Source organism: Necator americanus, chromosome II (genome assembly GCF_031761385.1).
Source record: "Necator americanus strain Aroian chromosome II, whole genome shotgun sequence".
Lineage (NCBI taxonomy): Eukaryota > Metazoa > Nematoda > Chromadorea > Rhabditida > Ancylostomatidae > Necator > Necator americanus.
This window is the reverse complement of record NC_087372.1, coordinates 27,031,234-27,056,750: the sequence shown is the minus strand read 5'-3', so window position 1 is coordinate 27,056,750 and position 25,517 is coordinate 27,031,234. Positions and strand designations below refer to the sequence as shown.

General features: G+C 40.2%; 2 protein-coding genes across 3 annotated transcripts; both read left to right on the top strand.

Annotated features, from left to right (window-relative positions):
- Positions 1-4,720: 4,720 nt before the first annotated feature.
- On the top strand, positions 4,721-6,348 carry RB195_019613 (uncharacterized protein; the record flags this gene model as incomplete). Its single annotated transcript, XM_064187542.1, has 3 exons — positions 4,721-4,874; positions 5,277-5,393; positions 6,254-6,348. The coding sequence occupies 3 exons, from the start codon at positions 4,721-4,723 to the stop codon at positions 6,346-6,348; spliced, it is 366 nt and encodes a 121-aa protein (XP_064043423.1).
- A 16,131-nt stretch (positions 6,349-22,479) lies between these two features.
- On the top strand, positions 22,480-24,911 carry RB195_019612 (uncharacterized protein; the record flags this gene model as incomplete). Of its 2 annotated transcripts, none has more annotated exons than XM_064187540.1 (4): positions 22,480-22,542; positions 22,691-22,772; positions 24,517-24,573; positions 24,859-24,911. In XM_064187540.1, 4 exons carry the CDS (start codon positions 22,480-22,482, stop codon positions 24,909-24,911), a joined length of 255 nt encoding a protein of 84 aa, XP_064043421.1. The 2 variants fall into 2 exon arrangements, with proteins under 2 accessions (XP_064043421.1, XP_064043422.1); XM_064187541.1 differs by having other exon boundaries at positions 22,516-22,542.
- Between the last annotated feature and the right edge of the window lie 606 nt (positions 24,912-25,517).

Below are 25,517 nucleotides of genomic sequence, written 5' to 3'. Positions count from 1 at the left end.
ATGACACTTATAGGAACTACTGACACTATCGCAAAAACTACCCAAAATCATTGGGACTTTTTGTGAACGAGAAGAGTGTGAGAAATTGGCTTTTTTTCGTCGTTACAGCAACCACGGAAGTTCTTCCCCGAGAAACCAAAAAGGTTCGCATTTGTCACTTTTTTCTTCGTGATTTGTCAGCGTCATTCGTTTTGCTCCATGTCAGTAAACATGGGCATCAATAATCACAATGTAAAGATCTATCTATCTGGCTTGTCTTAAACTCTCAAAACCTCTACAACCTGAAACAAATCTGAAAAGTTTTATTCTTTAAATTACCATCGGCTACAAATTAGTCGACCACGCTCACAAATAATTTAGCTTTGAGAATGTATGAGATTTGTTGCAAACAAAATGCGGGAAATATGAAGTTAAAGTTAAACATTCTCTTTTCACAATTTTTCTCTTTTCATTATTTTTTGAGCATCTGTCAACGGCCTATGCTAAACGTCCCAGCCCACAAACCTAATACTTGTTTGGAACAGTGTATAACTTCTAATCAACCTCGTCATGTCGCTATTTCAGTATTTGGCAAAAGTTGAAGAATTAGTAGCTATTGTAGTTAGTAGCTCTCCTAGCAATCTTAAAGGCATCATCTCACGAATCTGAGGTGGTGCAGATTTCAGGTAGAGTATTCTTATAAGGGACAGTAGATTATGGAGAAGAGGGTAATTCCCTCCATTTCTTCCTAATTGCCCTAAAAAAAATCCAGTCGAAATCCTTTAAAATATGCGTGTCCCCTAAAAAACTGTCCAGAAAATTTGGCCCTTCCGTACCACAGATTAGGTTGTTTGATAACAATCGCCTCCAGGTCGAACTAGCAGTATACCTGTGGAAATATGTCCGGAAAAAGTGGTGCGTTCAGTGATGCATGAAATGCCTTTATCGTGATATAAGTACACGTCAAAGGGATTTTATCTTCCGGAACTCAGTTTGGCGCGTGAGCTTTTTGGATATAAGGCTCAAAATTAATCGCAAAGGGAAATGGTGGTTTTTACTGGGTAATCACTTCCCAGGTATCCAGGTGCGATTCTAAAGTACGATATTCACTTCTACTTGTAGCTATTAGACTCAACAATAAGTCTAAATTTCTTTCAGATAGGGCGTTTGATCGTATGAATCTCGTTCTAATTCATCCTTTCAGGGTCTGAAGAAGACTATCTTTATCTTAATCGTCATCCACTAATAAAGGATTACAACATCATGTCCGGCTGAATTCAAGAAAGCAAACACTTGCTTAGAACTTTTTCTTATCTCTGAGATGCGACACCGAAATCAGTAAACTATGAGGGCTGAACGTGAAAGAAAGGAGGTCAAAGTGGGGAAGAGACCCGCTGTTCTTGCAAAATCCGATCCCCGTTACTTTTGCAGAATATTTCCATGTCATTTTAGCTGGCGAAGCATTTATTTGGGGAATTAAGAGAGTTAGAATGAAGGAAGGGGTTATAAAAGTTTGGGGAAGAAGTATGGTGAAAAAACATTTGAAATCAAAACAATTAGAAATCGAATCAAGTCGTCTACTTTACGAATATGTATCTATAAATTCGTTTTTCTCGCATTTTGTTCCCACCAAATGTCATGCGTAGGCATAGTGCGATCGTCTGTGAGCTTAGCATGTTTCTTGTCATTTGTAACCGCTGGTAATTTAGAAAGCAACTGCATCTGTAGACGTTTTTCAGAGCTCAAAATAAGCTAGAACGATAGATATCGTCATCGTGGATTGACTGATGTCCACGTCCAATGATGTAGAGTAAAGTAAACCAAGTCGCAGAAAAAAGCGCATCCACGTTTTTTCCATTTTCTGGCGAAGAAATATTGTGGTTACAGTATTCAAATCGAAAGAAATACACGATCATCCGGTTGAGGCGATTTCGTATTTACTACATGAGTTTCTGATCCCGCTAATACACCTTTCGTGAATGCATCGTACATCGTGAATATATCGAAATTGGTGAGTAAGAGATATGTGAATGCTATTATACGACATAAAAGGTTTACCCGTCAGAGAGTCATGCTGATTAGGTGCCACATAGGTTATGCTCGCCCAAGTGGTTTGAAATACATCACATTCGGGATATCGAAAGCATGATGGAAAGGTCTAGCCATCGGATCATTGCCTCTCTTGTTTCACATCCTGAATTTAAGTTGCTCAAGGTCCAGTTGCTTACTGCTTTCGTCCAACGGTAGCCTCTAAAACGGTTCTCATGGAAAAAGTTCTCACTCTCTTTCTAAAGGCACAAAATAGAAGATGTTGGCGTCTCTTTGCGTAAATATAGTCGGGTCAAAACGACAAGGCACGATTGTAGTTATCGCGCTGGTTTTTAATTGCCAAGCAAACGGGGTTTTCAACCGCTCGCAACAACGTCTTGCGACGAAAAAACCAGGAAGAAAAGCAAAAAGAGGGAAAACAACCAAACAATTGCAACCAATATCGATGTAGCACTCTGCGAGCGGTTAAAAACCACGTTTCTTCACTGTGACCGCTCGTGTAACTACACTCGTACTTCGTGTCGTTTTGACCCGACTATAGAGAGTTCGGGATACGAGTGTGAGTGTGGCCCCGCCCAGTTCTTCCTAATCGTTCTAAAAAATGGCGTGGGAAACAGCGTTTATTCCTACAGTGTACGCTAGCATGCATCACCAGCACTTGACGCATCCACGAGCGGGTGGTTGGAAATCAATGATGTCACCTAATCCGTAGCTTACACCCGAACTCTATTATTCGGCCTCAACGATCCGGACATTGAGATCAACACTTGATAAGGAATTGAAGAGGAATGACAGTTTTGGAGTATGGAGGTGTTATTGGTGTGTTTGACTCAAATTCACTGTGAAATGAATTCGGCAGTTTCCTGGCACGCTGCTTTCAATGCTGTAGTGAACTGTCCAGTCTGCTAGCATCTTAGCACCAACTCACAGATTTATCTCTCACGTGTAGGGTGCAGGAAGCGAAGTTATCACTTATCTCGTTCATTCACGAACACTGCGTGAAGCAGAAGTGATAACTTCACTTCCTGCACCCTACACGTGAGTCTTTATGACTCTTTTACAAAGAAATTGATATCTCCTTACATTCTGTGAAAATTGACTGGTATTTATAACATAAACTACGACATTTGGTGCGGATAAAGGACGATATCATAAGCAAAGCAAACATGCGGTAGCATTTGCTTACCTTCTTTCAATCCCACGTTATCCTTGATTAATTTTTGCATGATGTTGGTGATAGTTTAAGGGTAGCCTACCATGAATCTGACATCGTGGCGGCATCTGCGGGAAGAGCTAGAGATGTGATCGTAGATTCTGGTATTGGGGGTGAATCCACCCATCTCTTCCGGCATAAAAGGCGCCGTTTTTCACGACTTCAGTTGCAGCGCGCCACCCCTGTGCACGCTCGGCACAAAAGTGTGATTAGACGAACAACGGTGGTGCCTTCTGATCACCCTATTCAAGCAAGACCAATGAATAGGCTGCTGAGGATACTGGAACGTGTACATAGAGGAGCGTTCTAGCGTACCTCGTAGGAACTGAGACGGTTCACGCCTTTTGGTCGGTGAAAGGAACCACCCCGGATCCCCCATCTACAACCCCATCTCTAGCTCCTCCCGTGGATTGCCTCACCACGTCAGATTCGTGGTGTGCTGTCTTTAATACAGCTTGCGGGAAATTTTGCCTCGCCGACAACCGCACTTTCCGACGCGGACACTTCGCCACCGCTAAGTTACTTAGTCGCACCTTATACCCTTCTACTTTATTTCATAAAAAAGTGATAAACTGGACGTTGTCGGCACAGATATCATTGTTTGGAATATAGGTGACCATCTCCTCTCCTCCCTCTGGAAATTCAACCAAATTGTTGTTCCTCTCTTCTTAGGATCTTCATTTACCATTTCTTTTCCAGATCTTTGAGATTTTTTGTTCAGTGAAATGTGGTCGGTCAGCTTTATGGTGTCTTCTACATTGAAAACTATAACTAGCCATCGGCATTTTCTGTACCAATGAAAACCTTAAAAAGAAACCCTTTTTAAAATAAAAATATGCATGCAACAAAAAAGTTTGTTTTGAAGAAATCTGCGGAAATAAACAAGGAGAGAACAGCTCTCCGTACAAGCCATTATAATGCAATGAGAGTTGAAGCTCTGAGCCATGCAACTGAGCGGCGGTGCCACAGGGTAGAACAAGCAACAAAGATCCCTTTCTGCCTTCCTTTTATTTCGGATGACATGAGCAATGCAGTGCGAGCAAGCTTACGACAGGCGGGTCTGCAAGACTCAGTCAGAGTAGCGGACATACCACCTGTAAACCTGAAGCAGCAGCTAGTCCGCAATTGCGCATATGACAGACTTTGTGAGACACCGAATTGCATCGTTTGCCCAAACGGGAGGCAGGGTGATTGCGTGGTATCGGGGGTTATCTACCTAATCACCTGTCAGTTATGTGGGGCTGAGTACATTGGCGAAACAGGAAGATCACTATGTATCCGCGTCAAGGAGCACCTAGACGGGCTCGTAAAATCAAAAACATCATCCCCTTTAGGTGCTCATTGCAGACAGTGTCATGACAACACCCCTTTCAAGATAGCTGTCACTATCTTAGCACGCGAATCAGACGTTCTAGCGCGAAAAACATTGGAAGCGTTTTATATCACGGCCAAAAGTCCTATCATGAATCGTAAAGAAGAATGCATCGCTGTGACCAACGAGCTGGCGCCATATCAGCACCTTTGCGGGTTTTGACCTACGGGGTCAGAGGCGGGGCATCGTTACTAGTTAATACTAGCGGCGCAACTCTCACAACTGGTGGTCCGCTAACATCACGATTTCGTGGCTATCAAGGTGAGCGCTGGTCTGCTTTTCTGACGTTGCTTTTAAATAATCTGTTTGTTAAATCATATCTTGTGGGATGGGGGCGGGTGTAGTGTGCGGTTGGGTTCGCTTCTGCCAATCGATCGAGGTTCGAATCGCAGTGCTCACCAGCCTTTCATCCCTCCGGGTCGATAATTGGTACCAGACTTGTCTGAGGATAAAAGCACTGACTTGACATCGGCTAGCCACCGCAAGTCATTGTATAGGCCAGATACACGTTCGTAAACCTCAAACGATTCTGAATTGAAGTGAACGTGGGGGCGCATCCCAAGCGGATTGATTAACGCCAGAAACTTTATCCTTTTTTAACTTATCTTGTGGGATGACGAGGCGTTTGAGAGAGTAGATTACACGTGTCTTTGATTTTTCCAGGCTCTGAAGAAGGCGACGACGCCGAAACGTTAGCCAGAATAAAGATCAATAACAATCTTGGTTCAGCTCAAGAAAGTAGTACACAATCAAACTCTACGATGCCAAGATTCAAAGAAGGTCGAACTTGGAACTTAATCAAATGTCAACAATACTTGTTGTTTTCACCTTTTTTAGATTGTCATATTAAGTAAAGGAAGGTTTTCTTTCGACTGTGTGTGATATCTTCCCAGAAATAGCTGGTTAGGATTTTCCTTCAAAGAAACAAGAACATGATGTAAAGCCTGCGCTCTGTACCAACGTAAACACTTGTCAAAAGATTGAGGAAATGGGTTGGACGGTTTAGCCGCTTCCGCCATGCAATCAGGACCTTGAGTCTTCGGATTATCACGTTTTCTATTCGATGCAGCACGCTATGGCAAAGAAGAAGTTCAACTACTTCAATTAAGTGCGCTTCTGGACGGCCAAATTCTTTGACTCGCACTCGGCTCAGTTCAACAATTAAGGCATCCACTTTCGGCGCGGACGTTGGCGAAAGTGCTGTTGAAAGCTGTGCAGGATAAATTTATTGTGGAATAAAATGTGGAAACTGCTTTAGTATGAACTTTTAGACTTTGAAATTTTGGCGGTGAATCCGAGCATCCTAATGTCTCAGAGGAAAGAGTTCTTTGGCGAGTAATTCGAGATCGCTTATAAGAATCCTTACACTTATCTTGTCATTGAGCTGTGCCGCCTCCAAACAGTCTTTCAAACCGCATTGAAAACCGCGGGCGATCGAAGATCAGTAAGTTTTCCTCAGCTATTCAAAATATTCAAGTAAAACCAATGAGTAGACTGCTGAGGAGACCTTGGCGTGTACACATAGGCGCATTCTAACGTGCTTCGTATGAACAAAAGTCGTTTCCATGCCGTTTTTACGACGTTTATATAGAGGTGTGCGGGGGAGAGCCGGATCCGGCAGTCCGCAACCTCATCTCCAGCTTTCCTCGCGAATTTGACGCCACGTCAGATTCGTGTAATGCTGCCTTTAATCGGCGGCGTGGTGTTCTCACGCGGTGACTCGCGTCTTCGCTGAAGCGTGTCGTCCTTGAACATAGCTCTGCCCAACCTTCCTGATCTCATAATCCATCAATTCATCACTGTCCCGTCGCTTTCGAGAGTCGGTTTTTCCCCTGAACTGCATATCGACAAGGAGTGACCCGGGTACCTTACGTAGAAGATGTCCGGTAATAGAGCGCAACGAAACAGTGTTGCTAACAAAGTTCACGCGTTCACTACTTTTGTCTATGCGAACCGACACTAAACAAAATTGGATTGAAAACTTGAACTTCAAGCTAAGCTTTTTAAAAGCTTTCAGGGCATGAGACTCAATCACTCTTCTCAAAAGAGTTGCGATTTGTTTACTTTATTCTGTCCTTGACCGCTTCGAAAGTGTTTTTATGTGCGTGCTAACACGACGATGCTTTGCTGGAAAATTGTTTGCCATTCCAACATGTCACGGAACAAAGGTTTTCAGTAGGCGTGAAGCTCAGCGATTGATTACCGCCACAAAAAGAGGTCATTTTTTGAAGATTCCTAACTATTCTCGAAAGACACGTAATTCATGGTTTCAGTCGCAACGAACAACAATTAGTAATATTCATTTCCTCCACGAATGAATGGTGCTTTTAGATTCGTGAATTAATGATAACTAGTGATAAAAATTAATTATAATAATTGGCTAAGCTATCTTGACTGATGCCAGTGAATTGGTGAGAAAAGTGGTCATGTTTCAAGTTGAAAACGAAGAAAAAAGGAGGATTTTCTTCAGGGAAAAAGAAATACGAAAGGAGGCGATATCTAGCTGTCTCTCTTTTTCCTTAATTATCAATGGAGAAGTTATGTTTTTGCCGAGGTGGACTTATCCAAGGACAACTTCTACTAATGCCTTGAGTTTTCGGCACTTTCCGATGACTATGAAACAGACTGCCACTTAGATGTTAAATTAAAGCTTAAAATTTTTGAGATCGAGAACAGATCCCCTCCCCATCAACATCATCTTTGATGTTCACACTTTGAACAATTTTGTCAAAACAACAAACGAGCGCCTCATTCAGCGCTTTCCACCACCGTGTTACTACGGTAGCTTGAGAGCTTGAGACCAAAAGCATGGTTTTGTGCAGGCCAGAGATTGAATGGTCGATGAGGTCATCTCTGGTTTAGGAGTTCCTCAAAAATGAAATACGCACCAATTTACTGATGTTTTTAAACATACTAAACGTGAAATGAGGTGTTCATTAACTAAAATGTTTCCTGTTTACTTCTGCAGAGCTGCTTACATCATTCTCAAATAGTTTTCCTTCCTATCGTGGCAGCACTCTTCGTTCTTATGATTCTTAATTGCGCCTAGATTTGGAATCGAAACAAAAGAGTGGCAAATCGACAAAAATGAGCATTTCCACGTCTTTTCGTCATCTTAGACTGAAACGCAAAGAATGTTCAAGCAGTTTAGCCCGTGCCGTGTGTGATGGAATAGAATCAATGAAAAAACAGCAAAGTGCAATTTTTCTTCATCGATCGAGCTGAAATCAGTAACCTGCTCGAGAGGAATTCGTGCGAAGGAATGGAATATAGATGATGGATAATGACTAGGTTATTGTTGTTGCTGTTTTTCTTCCTCGAAAAATATATGAATAAATTGGAGGAAATTAGTGGCAGAACCTGCTTCAACATTTAAATCCGCCGTTTTTTGCTTGATGTAGGAGCGGTGAAACAAATTAAACTCAATGACCATTCGTCATTTCTAAAAATAACTGTGGAACGGATGATTCTAGAGCTTGCTTCTAAAACACTTTTTTTGAAACCCTTTTTCCAACTTTGGAATCGTATAGAGGTGTGGCTTAACCTTTTTTCAGAAATTAATTTCACAACAGATCATCACTGCCAATATCACTGCCTCGATTCTCCTCTTATACTGCCATCAGTTGGCGCGAATTCACCGCGATTACGGCGGAAATGATGGTACTTCTTACTGAACTGCATGTATTCTCATAAGAGATTTTTCCTAAACACTCTCTGACGTATGATTGACGACAGACTTCCAAGAAATTTGTTTCTGTGGATTTTTCCATTGTACTGATCCGTTGCGATCAACCAGTACGTTTTCACGTGAACTGGCATTAATGACATTGAGAAGAGAGTTGTTAGAGCTCTAACAAACTGGAGCTCTTCACATTTCTGTTGCATTTTGCGAGTCCCATTGAAACTAATCTCTTATAAGATTTAGTTCTGCTAAAATACCGAAATCACGTGCTACAACTACTTACTTTTCATAATGCAAAGAAACTACTTAGTTTATTTGTTGTTTGGTTTATTCGGCATTTTGTTGTTTTATTTGGTTCGGTTCACAGACATCTTGTCATCCTTAGCAAGATAAGTAGATTTTTCTAAATCTCCTATATTTCATCTTTTAAAGTTTTCTTTTGTATTTATACCAAGGTCTTTCTTTCTAAATTTTTATATTAAAGCACAGATGCACTTCTTCTTCCCCATTTTATTTCGGAACTCTTTACATGGGTTCCTCGTTGGCAAGTCTGACCGTTTTTCTGTATATTTTTGTATTTTCTTCAGATTTGTTTGACCTGGCCCGCTCTTTTCCATCAGGACTTAAATAGATGATAGTCATCTCTTGACGTTTAATATCACTCTTTAGTGAACAATTTAAAAGTTACCTTACCTTTAGTTACCTTTAGCGCTAGCTCTCATTGTTATTCAGAAAACTTGTTTCCCAGGCTGGTATTAAAAGGAGAGCATTATGTTGACATCAGTTCTAGGTCATTTTCTCTTTTTGCTGACGTAGAAACCCCACATTTTCCAATAAATAATGCTTATGACGTCCTTAGAGCCGGATGAAATTGCTCAAGTTCTTCTTTTCACGTCTTACGTCAAAATCGAGAAAATAAATGCAATACTCTGTTTTCAGACCTAATTCTGCTCACGTTTTATCAGAAAACCACGAGTCGAGTGAGAGGTGATTTTGGTTTTCTCTTTCCGAAATTTGGATTTTTACCATCAAAGCTTTCTTGAGTTAGTGATTTCCTTCTAGCAGTTTTTTTCAGCAGAAGAATATTACCTGGAACAGTGCTGCGTTAACTTTTAATTTCAATTCATTTAGTGGTTTACCCACTGTGGTTCTGGACTTACAGAAGGATTTTAGTGAGGAAATTTGTCGCCTTCTGTGATAGAGGGATGGCTTCCCAACCACCACAAGAATGTGCAAAAGGTACTTTATTCCTGCCCCTGCAATAATAATTGAGAAAGTCGGTCATAGATTTCTTTCCTCTGTATATTACAAACTTTTTGTTGAACTCAAGTCAAAATAAATTATAAAATTTTAAAGTTAACGTTAATTTCAACGTTTGAATTCAAACCAAAGAATTCAACCAGTAAGTGATTTTCTAACGATGTTTCGTCGATGAAAACAAATCCTGTCGCGTTTTTCGTCTGGTTTTTGATATCCTCAAACTACTTTTGAAGAGAAAATGTTTTCCTTTGCCACCTACTTTCTTGAAATGTTTGCATAGTCGAACATTTACGTGTCCATACGATTTTATTAAATATGTTTTTTGTGATACGGAATGAATAGACGTTCGACAAGTTCGTTTAATAAATATGGTTAAATTGGTGCGTTGTATTACGTTATATTAAATAATATAAGTTTTCTACATTAATAACATTATACTTCACTTTATTTTTTGAATAAAATAAAGAATAGCTTTTTGAAATCTAAAATATAGGTAAAAGTCTTCTCCATTTTCTACAATCCTCCTTATCCTTTTGGTAAATACGTGTATGTTTAATGATTCTTTTTCAAAACTCGCTTCTGAGTGGTGAAAAATACTCAAACCTCACTCAACCTCATTGCAAAAACTTGCATTATTCACGAGATGGCTCTATATCAACTAATAATATTATAGCGTGAGGTGAAGTGCAAAGTGTCTTGCGTTATATTGGTCATGAAATTGCGTACAAGAATTTTCCATATGCATATATTCGTGCTGTGGAATTTAACCTAACAAATCTTTGTTATTTCCACCACATATTCTATTCCGAGGTTTAACATTTGATTTACACTCGGTTAGCGGCCAATAATCATGCTCCAAATTGTTACAGAAAGCATAAAGTTTTGTTTTCGCAACGTTTCTACAGGATCCGATTAATGAAAATTACTCGGGTATAGGTGTTTTAGAAAGTTCACACAGAGATACTGTGAATGTTCTTTTTTGTTCATTCTTTTTATGTTTTTTTCGAATGTTAGCCAAGAGTGTTTGCAAGAAGTTCTCGGTTGTCAAAATTCCAACTTCACAACAATCTGTATCTCTCGAATACAGTTCTGTAATCACTTTCCAATTCAGCTATGAGGGCTGATTTGGTTTAGTAGCGAATTTCTTGTGGCGGAGAAAATCGTGTGCCCATATTTTTTGTTTTCTGCCCCAAAATATGATCACATTTCCTCGCACAGTGTGGTTTGAAAACAAAAATTTTCAAAAAGTGTGAAAGAATGAAAGTGCAACTTTGAAAATAACTTCCTTCTCTGATTACAATAGGATAGAATCGAAATATTATCGTTAATATTTCAAGGGATGGAGCTTAAGTGAATAATTTTCCATGGAATCCAGTGGAGGTGATTTGCGTGAGGCGGCCTGGGATAATTACCCATTGTTACTGACCCATTTGCACATGTTTATTTTGAACAACTGTGAGGAAGTTTTCACTGGTGAGCGCTTCTATAACTTAAACGTCATGAAGAATTGATTCCATGCACTGCTCGAATAATAGCTGCCGCTATCAATTATTTGTGCCACAAAATGATTAATTTTTCGCAGGAGAATGTTCGAGAAATTCATCATTGATCCCTATCCCTAACTACGTAAGTGTTAAGATTCGGCGCATACAGAACCAGTTTCAAGAGTAGTAAATCAAGTTATCCAGTTCCCACAAACGAAGCGTTATGCTTCGAAAGAGGATTTGAAGTATTCTTCAAATTTTTTCTTACCATCCTCACCACATCGTTCATTCAACTCATCTAAATCTGCTGATGTCGGAAAACATTTCACTCTTCACAGTTTCAATCCCATCTCAGTGATAAAAAAAATGCAAACAGAATGACAAAATTAAACATGAGAACTCTCATGATCAAATTACCTACTTAGGTTGGAAATTCCGCGTATACGTACTTTCATAAAAGTAGACGAATTTATTCAATGTCAGCAAAAACTCGTCCCTGTAAGCACTATAAGTGATTTGCACTGAGCATAAACATTAAAAGACAGCATTTTTTTCTTGGAAATCTGCAAAAATTGCAGCATCTAATAAATTTCTATTTCTTGGAAAAAAAACTGATTATGGAGACGTTTTATGGAATTTGACAGGGAAGGATCTCATTAAGAGCCAATCAGACAGCTGTGCTTCTGCAATGGCGTTTTTCCTTCGAGAAGAAAAGATCGAAAATCTCCGCACCATTTGTACACGACTGCAATACTTCGAGGGAACACTGAAGACCGTGGAGCACTGTCGCCGGCACAGTACTTCCTCAAAAATAAAAATTTCTTTAGAAATTTTACACAGATAAATTCTAGATTCGATGAGATCTGCTTAAATACGCATACTCTGTGAAAGTAAACTAGAAGGTCTAGAACTAGAAGAATAACGCCCGTAAACACGCAAATCACATTTATGTCAGCCCACAGGGAATAGTGCCCATGTAAAACAGTCCTTGGATCTTGGGATGATGAATACGAATGAATGTTGCGTTGTCGGATCCAACAAATGAGGCAGTCACTGAGTTCTTGTGTTGTTGTGTTGTTCTTTGAGTTTGCCTGTCGTTTGGATGCTTTCTTTAGGGTGATGAGGCGCTTGAGAAGATAAATCATTTATGCCTCTGATTTTTTCAGGCCCTGACGAAGGCACGGCAAAAGCGCCGAACAGACAGCTATTAATAAAGAACGATCAGTGCTAATCTTAGCTACAGCTCAAGCGAATAAAGAAAAAGGGTTCAGAGAATAATCGAAACAAGAAGCTTCAACCATCCAAGGGATTATGAAGGGAAACAGAGTTCAGTTCACCTGTTTTACAGAAAAATTTGTCTTTTTCAGATTTTGCTTCCGCTATGCCAAACAGGAATGGAGCCACTCCTGTCCAGTGAACACAAGTATGGTTTCTCAGAATAATGAGTTAAGTTAACTGCATACTTTTTTTTGTAGATTCTGCTAATTGTTTCTTTTTTTTTGCTATTTCCTTCACATTTGGATGAAGAACAACATTGATTTTAGACGCGTTGATCCGGGACCAAATTACCGGAATTTTTTCTTTACAATATACCCATGTGATCAACAAATGCCTTACTACACTTCTTACAAAACATTTCTCGAAAGGTCTGTCACAGCAAAGCATTTCGCACACACAGCACAAGGCGACTTCTTTGAGAATTAGCTTAGCACTTTCAACTCTGTAATTCAAATTTCTAATAAGAATTTTCGCCCCGCATCTCCTCCATAAATTCTTTCAAGTGACTCCGTCGCACATCATCATTCTTATTCGTCACTTTTTCCCATCGATCCGTCACAAGACGAATTTTCCCATTACAAAGTAATTTCCATTTTTTGCTTGCTTGCTCTGTCCCTTCGCAGTGTTGTGTCGTTGTGTTGGGCTGGGTGTATTTCACGTGTATTTCTGTCGTTTACCACGGAATGGAATGTTTTGCATAGCACAGGCGTAACTCAACTCGATTAGCTTTCCGTCTGTTTACTTTGTTCCCAGCGTCGAGTTGAGCTTCGTAGGAATACACCCAGTTCATCATTTTTAGGGTCCTATGGAAAGATTCGTCACTGGTCTCGACTGCACTGACTTTCGTGACATATTCGTTTGCATATTCAAAAACTTCAGATTGCCTAACTCCATGACGACATGAAATCAACAGATTTTGAAACAGCTCGAGTTATTCCTGGTGCAATTTTCTCTAGTAAAAAATCTTCCCAAAAGCTCAAAGTTCTAACCTTTTACGATCCTGGGTAAACGTATCGCTGATTCATGTTTGTGAACCTTCCTATGGCCCACCATTATCTGCGCAACACTATGGAACTATTCAACGATTTCGTTTCCTTCCACGAAGACATGAAGTGGTTAAGACTCGACCTTGACGTGAAGAGATGACGTGAACGTTCTCCTCCACCCTCCTGATTTTCTCAGCTGTGAAAGAATTTAGCGCTCAGCCTACTTTATTGCTGCAGTACCCAACAGCTGTTAGTACATCGCAATCGTATCCATTGTCGATTCGAAAGTCGATACTTCCGTTGGATTGCCATGGTAACCTTGGCGTTTTCATGTCTCGTTGCGCCTATTATGGTCAAACAAACACCTCCAATGGCGATGTCCATGGTTGTCGCTGATTATTATTCAAACATTCGTGTGCGCCAGTGCGCGCACACACAGACATTCCTCTCTCGCTTAAGTCGCTTTAATTTGCCACCTGGTGGACATCAAAGAGCACGAGAGTTTCCGAAACTTCAGTGGTTAGGTGTTGACGTTAGCGACAAGATTCCAGCGAGAAACGCTTCATCAACAGACTCTTCCAGAGAACTGAGCGATTTTTGCACCTAACCTCTCTACGTTTGTTCGGACACAGCGATTGCTTTTCGTAAGCTTCCGATGTGCTTTCCGTGATGAGCATATCTCGAGGGGAAACGAGTTATTTGGAAAATCGCATCACATAGTAATCTGGCCGCGAGCAATCTAACGGCTCCGCCCACACTCTCCCACACCATAGGCAAAGGAAATCATTCGCTGCATGGAGCACCCGCCTCAACCGCCCTCATTTTCACAGGAATTCGTTCGCCTTCTCACTCCTCCCACACTTCCCCAGATAATTTCACGGCTGAAGAACATCGTATTCTCTTGTTTGTTTCAGTTAACGAATTCTAGGAGGTTCATGGCGCATTTAGGGGTCACAAGTTATCCAGTGGTTAAGAGGAAGTTCAACATCGTAATTTTCCAACAGACGGCTCACTGATGGAATTATGTGGTTTACTGGTATTCACACCTTGTCTCTTCCACTAAACATTCCCACCCTATTATTGTTGTATGCTAGTTAGAAATCTATATATAGACCCTTTACATCTGCCCAACTTTACTATCTTATAAAAGCTGATCATACATACTGGTTTAGTTTAGCACCGTGTCTCTGGTGTAAGAATTTCTCATGCACACTTAACGCCCGCTAACAAAGGTCTTAATTCCTTTGGATCTCTGCCAAGCTCTTTGTAGTCCTCCTGGCGTGTAAGAGTGCCGCTCTAATCTCCTCCATACTTCTCTTCTTGTCGCTCTTTTCCCATATTTTATAGCTCTTACATGCGAGGAAATACATATAACAAAGTCACGAAAACGAAGAGAGGGGCTTGGCAGGGAACGAAATGCTGAACCACTACAGTATCGCCACGGTTAGCACCGCATTCAACTGGTAGAGCGACATTCGCCTTCAGGGCAGGACAGAAGGAAGAAGAAGCTAAAGGAGGCCGACAAAGAGCGTACTTTGCAACGCTAGGAGCGTCGCGGTCGCCAGGCTGAACACATTTGGCCTCGGCTACAACTAGCTTAGATAAGGAGTATGTTGGCATTTATCTGCTTCTAGATTAGGTCACACATCATGTTTTATTTTTTTCTTCCTCTTTCTCTCTCTCTATCTAGAACAATTCGTTCAAGATTTGGTGAATTATGCAGTAAGTTGCAGGTGTTTTGATGTTTGAGTCCAGAAAACGTCATGAACCATCGCGCGGCTGCACAGCTGCTCAATGCATTGCGTCTAAATAAAAATATGGATGCTTTCATGGTTTTGATTATTTTATGAACAAATTGAAATCTCCTCATCAAGTAGGGCAAGCCGGCCACAGCAGCGTATGCTTTCAGGATTATTCAATCCCCATGATCCGTTTCTCATTCTTCTTAGATCGCAGCAATAAGCTATAAAAATTTTGATGATTCCTTGGTTCTTCGGTGCCGATTAAAAACCACATTCAGCCTCTCACTTACTTTTGAGTAATGGTCGTTTTCCTATGGCAATGACAGTAATTTCACCATCATACACATGTTCTGGAATGATTCTCTGAGAAACCCCCTGCACTTTCCTCGTGCCTAATTAGTTCCATGATCATAGAAAGTTCATTTCGCCGCTGTTGTTGTGATTCGCTATGACAGCGGAGAAATTTGCCACTATTATTGCGTCTCAGATTTCAGATTTTCACTTCACATTTCACTTCTCAATTTCAATAACAATCTAATGACAGACTTTGCCCTGAAAAAATCAATTTCTGTAGTATTTCCTATTCGTTCTCAATAACTTCCATGTGCAGAACATGCACAGAAAAAAAAAACAGTTCAATTGTCTTTTTAGAAGCAGATGTTCATGACTGATCTCCCGCTAGGACCAGTCAATTCCACCTCATCGACACACTCGAATTCCTCACATCCATCCCTATTCTTTGTCCTTATTCAATCTTTCTGTTCGTATCAAATACGGTCGGATAAAGTTTTCAGGCTCATAACAACACGAGCCTCAAACATCAAACGAAGCAGACTTTGAACAAATCCTGAAAAATCCCAAATTTATGAGGCTCGGCCCAGCACTTTCTGAAAGCTATGTGGTGAATCATTCGAATGATGAAACATTTTCTCAGAGCAGTACAAATTATATATTTATATATTCTGCAGTTTTATGCTCGTCTAAAATTCCGAGTACGCTTTATCTTCACTCTAGCTGAAACTGCGAGGTTAAGCAGTTCAGGTACCAATCATCTGCTTGTTTCTCAGCAGCCTTCTACTTCTCGACAATTTTCGACGTGTGCACTTTAACGCCTGCTATGCGATGTGTGGTTTTTCTCTGAACGTCATATAATTTCTCAGTTGAATTGAAATCCGACGATATCATTTAATTTGACTTCAAATTGGATTCGAAGCTGGATGATGACCATGTTTTTCACATCTACAGCGATTCAACGCTCCTTCTTTATTACCAACCTTGGCAAATTACATTGAAAAAAGTCGGTGAGAAGCAATATTATGTACAGCATTCTCCTGATATAATCTTTATCGAGTAAATATACCAAAAAAAAGCTCCCTGCACTCCTCCCAAACACAATTTTGATTTTTGATTAATCATTCTCGTAATGCGATTACGCTAACCACAAAGCACATAGCAACCGCCGAATGACTCGGAGTTCTTCTTGATATTTCCTCTCCTAATGCCACTTCTAATGTTGATAGGCTCACTTAATTCCTGACTTAATCCAGACACCTCATTTAATCAGTTTCCCCCTCAGCAATAAGCTACGTCTACCTTGCCGATTACGCAAAACAATACCGTGTCTTGCGACGCAGGTGGCAAGAATCCCTGCTGTGCTGTTCGAATACCTCTTCTTCAGGTTGCAACGAAGAATTTTCCAGGAAATGTTGATTTCGCATTATCAGCAACTGATCAAACTTCGTGCAGATCACGTCAAACAGAAGTTCTCTCTATTAATTATCAATCCCCTTATTCCTCAAGTTTGCACAGAAATTGTGAAAATTATCATTGGTATACAATACGGGGCATGAAGATGTTGATCGAACATCGCTTCCGAGAAGTATAAATCTCCTTCTCACCAAAACCTATTGGTATGCGCGTGAGAACAAATGTCTAGCACAAAAACAACATCACAGAATAATTCAAACGATGAAATTATCGGCAATATCGTAATTCTTACATTTGATGAGCGATAAGGACCAAATCTAAATTTCCGAGAACTAATCGCAATCCAATTTTTTATAGAGGTGCATATTCACGTACCTGTGTTTAACCAAACTTCAAACTTCAAAAAAAAAAACTAACTTGTTTTATTTTGGGGATCCCACAATCGACAAAAAATGTCAATTATGTTCTTTTTTTGGGGAGGGGGGAATCCTATTTTCGAATTCCAGCCAAGTTTGAAGTTTTCGCCATTACTCCGTAACTTCTTTCCTTCGTTAGAGTATGCATTCTGCATAGTTTCAGAATCTCCTGTCACCTCCTGTTGATTTCCTTATTTCTTTCTCACCTCTCCAATGAAGCACTTTTCCGAGTTAATTGGTTGTAGAATTTTTTTCTGGTAGTCGAATTTGTCATTTAGCTGGTGATCATTGATCACATAAACGTATCTATTTTTCTTTTCATTGACGATTAGCTCAAATCGCCTTCGGTAAGCCTCCTAAGCAGGCGTTGAATACTTCGGATGGGTGTCAGCTGAGAGTTTCCCCTGTGCTGCAGCAGGTCGGGACTCTAGACGTGAGGCGAAGTCACTATTTTGACTTATCCATCCGCAGAGATTATCTGCTCCTTAACGGACTGACAATTATAGGCCAAATGACACAACCAATATAAGAGCCCAAACAAAGTTTTCGAGTAATCAATGGAAAAAAGAGAAGAAATAGATAGAATCTATGTCAAAAGGGGTATGTTTCTCATAGTTCTAATGCTCCGTAGAACTAGAAATATCCTGAAAAAAACAGAAAACGAATTTTTGCTTAGTCTACGGAGCTTACACTTCTCCTTCATAAACTCCACGGACTGTGTCGCACAATAAAGTATGTTTTTGAATAATCCACGGCAAAAAAAAGAGAGAAATCGATCAGATCTATAACGGTCACTTATGAATTTAACAGAAACTACAAGACCTTCATGTAAACGACAACGTTAATCTATTTCTGGAGTACTTGAAATCGTGGAAGCGAGGGAGGGGAAATAAAACACGGGTCACGAAAGAGTGGAAATGGATACCCATTCATTCAGTAGTCTGATCTTGTTTCCAACGCAACCCACTTCAGTTCCCTCGTGTACTGTCGGTGCTGGGAGGTAATTTCCACCGCGTCTCAGTCAAACCATAGATAAATCATATTAAAAAATGTTTCTATTGCTAATGATTTTCTCTGCGTTCATTCATTTGCTTTATTGAATTTTATTTGGGTGGGTGTGGCGCAGTCGGTGAAAGGTTGCGTTGTGGCTGCTCGACCTCTCGATGGTTCAAAATTGCCCAGTGCCAATCAAGGCTTCCATCTTTCCGGTTTAGATAAATGGGTATCACGCTCGACCAGGGGGATAATCACACTGACTTGATACCTCGGCTAACCCATGCAAGTCAATGTATAACCTAGAAGCGTTCATAAACCCCAAACAATTCTGAATTGAATTAAAAGCTTTGGTGCATCCCAAACGGATTGGTTAACGCCACACACTTTTATGAATTTTATATTATTTTCATGGATTAACCATAAAAATGTTTTCAGTCTTTTTTTTCATTCTGGGATTTTATCTTAGCGCTCCTGCCGGAGAATAACCCATAAAATCCGAATATCTAAAGCAGAGAATTAAACATTAACAGCTCCATGCATCTACGTACATCTACATGCTTTTATGACCACATTCTCATCGATGTTCTTCCATGTAAATGTGTTCGCATCCAGAAAATATACTGGGGGACCTTACATCCATTAAGAATAATATGCTGGCGCTGGCAAGACGATCCTCGACGGGTTCTCAGAGTTTCGCAGTTTAGTAAAGTCCAGAGATGGAGCTGTGAGATAGATGTTTGTGCAGGCTTATTACATGGAAAAGCATAGAACACGCTCTATAGAATTAATTTTCAGTCAGCTAGGCAATAAGAACCTCATTAGTGGAATTTTTTCCCTGGGAAAAAAGATGTAATAGAAACGCAGCTGCTCTGCCACAAGATTTTTGACAAAGTTGTTTGCTGCATTTGAAGTTAAGAAAAAACTTAGCAAAATAACCATAAATATTTCATTTTTTTACATAATTACTCATATCGTGCATAAATATCTGGAAAATCTTGCATAACTTCTTTGATTTCGTTCAGCAATGCTTCAGCGGAGCTAGAAGGAAGCATCTCCTTAAAGACATCACCACATGAATCTGAGGTGGTACGGATTTCAGGTGGAATATTCGTATACGGGATAGTAGATTATGGAGAGGGGGTGATTCCGTCCATTTCTTCCTAATTGCCGTAAAAAACGGCCCGGAGTATGCGGCGCGTGCACAAGGCTGGCGCGCTCCAATCGAATTCCTTGTAGAAAATAGCGCGCCGAATCGCTCGAAGCTGTATTGTTCGGGCCGTTTTTTACGGCAATTAGAAAGAAATGGACGGAATTATCCTCCTCTCCATAATCTAAGATCCCGTATACGTATACTCCACCTGAAATCCGTACCACCTCAGGTTCGTGGGGTGATGCCATTAAAATGCTGTCTTTGTTCCTTAGTTATTCCAAGAATCCAGAAGAAAAAATAGTCTTGCAACAGAATTCATGGTTCAAATATTCATAGTTTTCATGAGAAGAGTAAGAAGAGCGATGTGCTTTGTTTCCAACCCCCACAACGGCGAAATATATAGCCGTGGGGCGAGTACTGTTCTCCGTCCGAGGACGACCTCATCATGAATTGCGCTGAACGAGTCCCACACATCATGGCATCGTTCTCCCTGGCTTCAACAACCAGCTATTCATCACCGACGACGACTACTCTGATATATCTTTTGAAACGACTTTAGCCATTCCAGGACTCTACGCAAAATTACGTCTATTATCCACGAGTTTTCTCTTTTTGGGATTGACGGACAGTCCATCTTCTGATTCTTCCAATTTTCTCTTGTATTTCGTGTAAATAAGGAAGAAATAGTGCAAAAGTTTTCTTTTATTTGTGGAAAAAAGTGCAAATTCTTGAGTAGGATGTAATGCCCTGGCAAGAGGTGATCACTCTGTCTGCTCGATCGATTGTTCGATACCTTGGAGTCCAAACACCTCCTTATTCTTATGAGCTTATTTAGTTGCTTCGGCATTTTTTTAGGTGCAAATAGGGGTTTAAACGATAAAACGGTCTCTGTTTCCGTAGGTCTTTCTGTAGATCTCACATGAGTTCGAAAAAACAGCGATTCTGGATCGAGATTGATGGGACTGACGCATCCGAGAAGAATGATTAACGCCGAGCCCTCGATCATTTATTTTGATCAGTTGTGGAATTGCCTATGTCCTCAGATTCTCGGATTACTTAGCGCGAGTTCTGCTCTACTCGAATCAAATGAATATTCTATAGGCATTTAACGATTTCTCCAAAACTTCACGTAAATTATAGAGCAATTTTGTTGCAACGTAGGAGGCGTGGGAGAGCCTACTTTTATGAATTTCCATCTGATGAAGAAATGGCTGGAAATTTGATTACCCGAAATCTGGTTGAGTGCTGTTCAGGGTTTTTTTGTCTTCTTGTTTCTAAGTGGATTTTCGTTTCGAAATTTGATATTGCTTGCAAACAATATTCACTTAAGAGTGGGATTCGGTCTAGAATCTTTACCCACGATAGATTGAGACCAAAGAATAGTGCATCTTCGCTAACCCGAATTTTACTGAAATTCGTAATGGCTGAGGTTGCCACGAGTGTTGGCGTATATAATGACTTACGGGGGCCAACCGATAATCAAGTAAGTGTTTTTATCCTTCCAGGCGAGTCTGGTACCGATTTGTCGATCCCGAAGGGATGAAAAGTACCAGTAGTTCATTAATTATCCACAATTCGGTCACCGGCTCTGCATTGCAGGATCTCCGAGAAGTTAGAGAAAATAATGGTAACACCTTCACTGAAACTACAAACTAAGGATTTTTGCAGTGGAATCATTTTGAATGCGAACATCGAGGGAATTCACATGATCTTTGTAGTGTGATTAGCTATTTCCTGACTATCTTTTACCAAATGCTGCATTCTTTTTTTCAAATCAATTCCCTTCCGCATAAATCCGTCTGAAGTAATCCTCGGTGATATTTGCTGATTATATCTCGTTCAGATCATCGATCACCATGGCGTTTACCTGAACTGTCTGCGTTTTTCTGAAAAATAGACATGAAAAGTTGTTTCTATCCGCATTTCTACCATTCATAGGATTAATAGGTGCCCTTCAAACAGCGTGATTCTTTTTGGTCGGATTTCATTTCACTATTTCACTATTTCTTCTTATGAGAGGAACAAGGCAAATCGTTTGCGAAAGAGCGAAGACGGGCACAAAAATCCACGCAAAAGGAGACGAGTTGCACCAGGAAAGACAGTTTTTAATAGTAAACAATTAAATCTTAATTGGAATTGTGAAGTTGAGTTACTGAAAGAAAAACTTCTTTTCCTCACCATGTTCTATACCGCCATTAGTTGTTCATTATTACTATTGGCGGTGTAGCTTAGTCGGTGAGAGATTTCTCTCTGGATGAGGCGTGACCGATCGGAGGTTCGATTCCGCTCTAGTACCAACCAAGCCTTTCATCTCTCCTGGTTAGAGAAATTGGTACCACTGTCTTGTCTGGTAGGATAAATACACTGACTTGACACATCCGCTAGCCTCAACAAGTCATTGTACAGGCTACTTATGTATTCGTACTACTAAATAATATTACTAACTACCAAATATGTTTTTTTGAAAGAATGCTTATATCAAAATTTCCTTCTCTGAGTTCTTTTAGTAGAAACAATTGGCCATTTTTATTCATATGAAACCTCTCGGTGCTCTGTTTGTCTAACAATGATGTTTGATGTTCTGCTGTTCATTTCCACTATGCTTTGCCCTTTATTCCCTTATTTGTAGAAACACTAGCCCCATCGTTCTTGAAGAACAACTCATTCCCTCCGAAATATGAAATATTTTGGGTGTTTTCCCATATATTGGATATGGACAGCCGATCTAGTATTCAAAACGGCTTTTTCGACGCTGTTGCTCACCTATTTTTATCCATATCCATTTGTTTTGCGCATCGCATGCCTATCATATAATATTTGCATTTTTCCAGATGTGAACCCCTTTGATATTAACCACACCTTCAGTTTTTATGCGCTCCACATACACAGCTTTTGGTTCATTCTACTCGTTTTCCAAAATACTGCGGGATTTCTGACCAGATCAATCTAAGCTTCAACGAGCATAGCTTTCTGAATTCTGGAGGAATTCTTTTCAAAGAAAATTTTTCGAGAAAAATCATTCGTGCTCTGCACATTAGTGCACTCGTCTCTCATGTTTTACTTTTCATTTAAAGATTTTCGCGTGGTTGACAATTAATCACTACGTTAAATATATAATTTCGCACAAAATTTCAGTGGTTCATATAAACAATAAAGAAAAATGTCATGTTGGGCGTGCGAAGACCGAGTCTAGTCCGTCAGATGGCTTTTCGACAGGATTCCAAGGAGGTGAGCCTTAGTAGTCATGGCGAAGCACATAAGTGAAAAACATATTAATTTCGCTCACGTAAAATCGCCCCCAACTCCAATGAAATTTCCGCTGGCTTTGTCTTTCTATTTTGTTGTTGGTTCCCAGTACAACGTGTCTCCATTCCAGACTGACCTATCCGTTCGCCACAGTCATCTCGCGCCTCCGACTGTACCTCCAGACAGTCCCCGACCTCAAAAGGATGCTTCAAGTTAGTCCTCTCTGTTTTTTTTCGTCATGTCAGCAAATGCGAACGGATTCGCAGCATTTTGCCCTCATGCCAGTTCTCCGTAATCACCTCACGCGAAGCTGCATCGAACTGTTTTTGAAGATTCGAGAGTGTGTTGAGCACGCACGCTACCTCTTAACTCAATGCACCCCACTGCCAACAGAACTTTTACCCTGTTAGAGGCGACGTTTGGGGAACTTTTTCATGTGTGATTCTCTGGACTGGTGAATGGGGTTCCATTTCCATCGGAATGTAGCGTACAAATGTCATTTCTGAAAAAAAAACGAAAAAATGCGCAAAAAGAAGAGAAAAAAAAACAGACGAAGACAGAAATTCAAAACAACTCCACGAATCTGGAGACCATACAGATTAGGGGCTGGTCTATACAACCAACGAGGCAATTCCTAACTATCGTGCAAGCGATTTAAAAACACTATGTTGGATTTCATCATTTCGAGGGTTGTAAAGAGTTTCAGATTAGATAAACTGATGCTTCTGAGTGCAGTTCACGTTCACTATTGGTGGTTTTCTAAGGGACGTTTCTCCTTTTGTGATGATTCTTGGATGAACGGATGGTGATTCTTGATGATGATGATGGATGATGCATGTTGAACTTACATATTACTGGAGGGAACCCGAAAACAAAACATTCACACAGTACTACCTTTTAAAAAGAGTTTTCTCTAGTATTTCTTGCTTTCGAAAGACTTCTTTTCGCTAGCACTTCTTGAGCAGAGAGCTCAACTCATTGCGAGAAATACTACGAGGGATGGCAGAACACGAGCGAGTGTTGGCGAGTCACTGCTTCAATTCCCCGACATCAACTCAAAAGCAATCAATAGCCTTAGGAATTACATTTACAAGGTTGTTCGACCGTCACGCTCGCCACTACTTTGTTGGCGGATGACCAACGACAAAGAACAAACAGTAGTGACGTCGTGGTGGAGAAATGTGTGAAGTAGTGAAGCAGCAATTCCGTCACAGATCCACTACGTACGAGGGTGAAGTACTGTTGGGGCAAAGGACAAATAACTATGAAAACAGTTGCGGTGGGACAGTTTCGCGGAGGGACAGATGATCCGCACCCGTTTTTTTCAGCCGTAGTCGGATCGTTTCGTCCTGGCTCTTTGTCTCATTTATTCGATTTTTCTGATGTGCCTTCGCTAAGCTCTTAAATGCAGATGCCACTATCACAAATGTCATCGGATTAGAAGATATCGGAGAAACCACTTTAACAAAGCTCTTTGCTTATCCTCTCTAAAGACATTCTATCCGTAAAACCATCCAAATCCACAACACATGACTTTCTGATCCTGATAAGTTGCTACAGAGGAACTCTTCGAGCTTTTCAATGAATGATAAAAAGTCTCTACAAATGAAATAAAATAGATGTAAAATGAGCTTCTCTTCTGCTAACTATGTACTCTTTTCACTCATTAGTTGAAATGAGTTTCTTTTTTCCAAAGTACATCGAGGGTGTTGCTCTCACCAATTTTTAAGCGACAATCAAAAAAAAAGTTCAAAGGTTTTCATTTAACGATTCAAACTGAATATGCAGTAACTACTATTCGCAGTATCAAGTACGGGACAAAGCCATGCTTCTTTTGAGTTCATCTGTTCTTCTTTTCTTCCAATACAGCAAGAAATCGTAATGGGCGTAATAATGAGGAAAGAGAAAACTCTTTTTGTTTTCTTCATTTTTTTAAACGATATCAAATGCGTTCAGGTGAGATCATTGGACCCTCGATGATGGTGACCATGAAAGTGCCTGATACTAAGAAAGGTAATAAGAGTTTTTCATATTATCGAGCATAACATTAGCTTCATCCTGAGCCTCAAGCCCTCATATGTTTGCTAATGAAGCAAAAGAGCTGAGTATCCTGCTACAGAATGAATGTGTTTTGCAAAGTTATTCCGAAAAAAAAAATAGATTTTAACAATGTATAGGGGTCTCGTCTTACAAGCAGAATTACGTATATGTTTTCTTTTCTCGACTACAAAAAAACTTTTCTATGTAGAGAATCTGACAGCGATGGATCCAGAAACGCTAATTCCTTATCTATTTCAGAGAACAATGTTGTGCGATTGGAATCCATTCAACTAGAAGAAAAACGAAAGTGATCTACGATTAAATACAATTTATTTATTCGTTCCCTGTTATGTACAATGTATTTTTCTTTCTGTACGCCTTCGAGATGAGTACATGTAGAGAGTGATCGTTGATCGAGTGTATAAACAGATTATTTATGCAAATGTGCTGAATCAGTAAACGAGAACGAGAAGTACGGACAGATCTCATTTCGTTTTTTTTTCCGGCCGCGACTCATTTTCCTCGCTATAGATGTTGTTCTGCTCTCATCAGAGCAGTTAAAAATCTTTTCTGCAAACTCGACTCTCTCCGAAAATCGAACTAAACACAAAGTCAAACAAATTAGTGATTGCTCACATAACATGTGACAATTTTCAGAACTTTGCATCTGACTACAAGAAGTTTCGTCTACATTAACGTGGCGCGGCCAGTTTCAGAGCGGTTAAAGACACAGAATTGACGAATGTTAAAATTTCTCCACGAAAATAATTGAAAGACTGTCTGACCACGATTATGCTTAATTCTCCCTTATTTCCCTGAGAAAGGGTCAGTAAATGGGGGATTCAACTTCAGTAGCCCACTGATTGTCCGTTAGCTGGCAAATGCGGCGTGTACGCATTGGCTCGTACACGTGACAC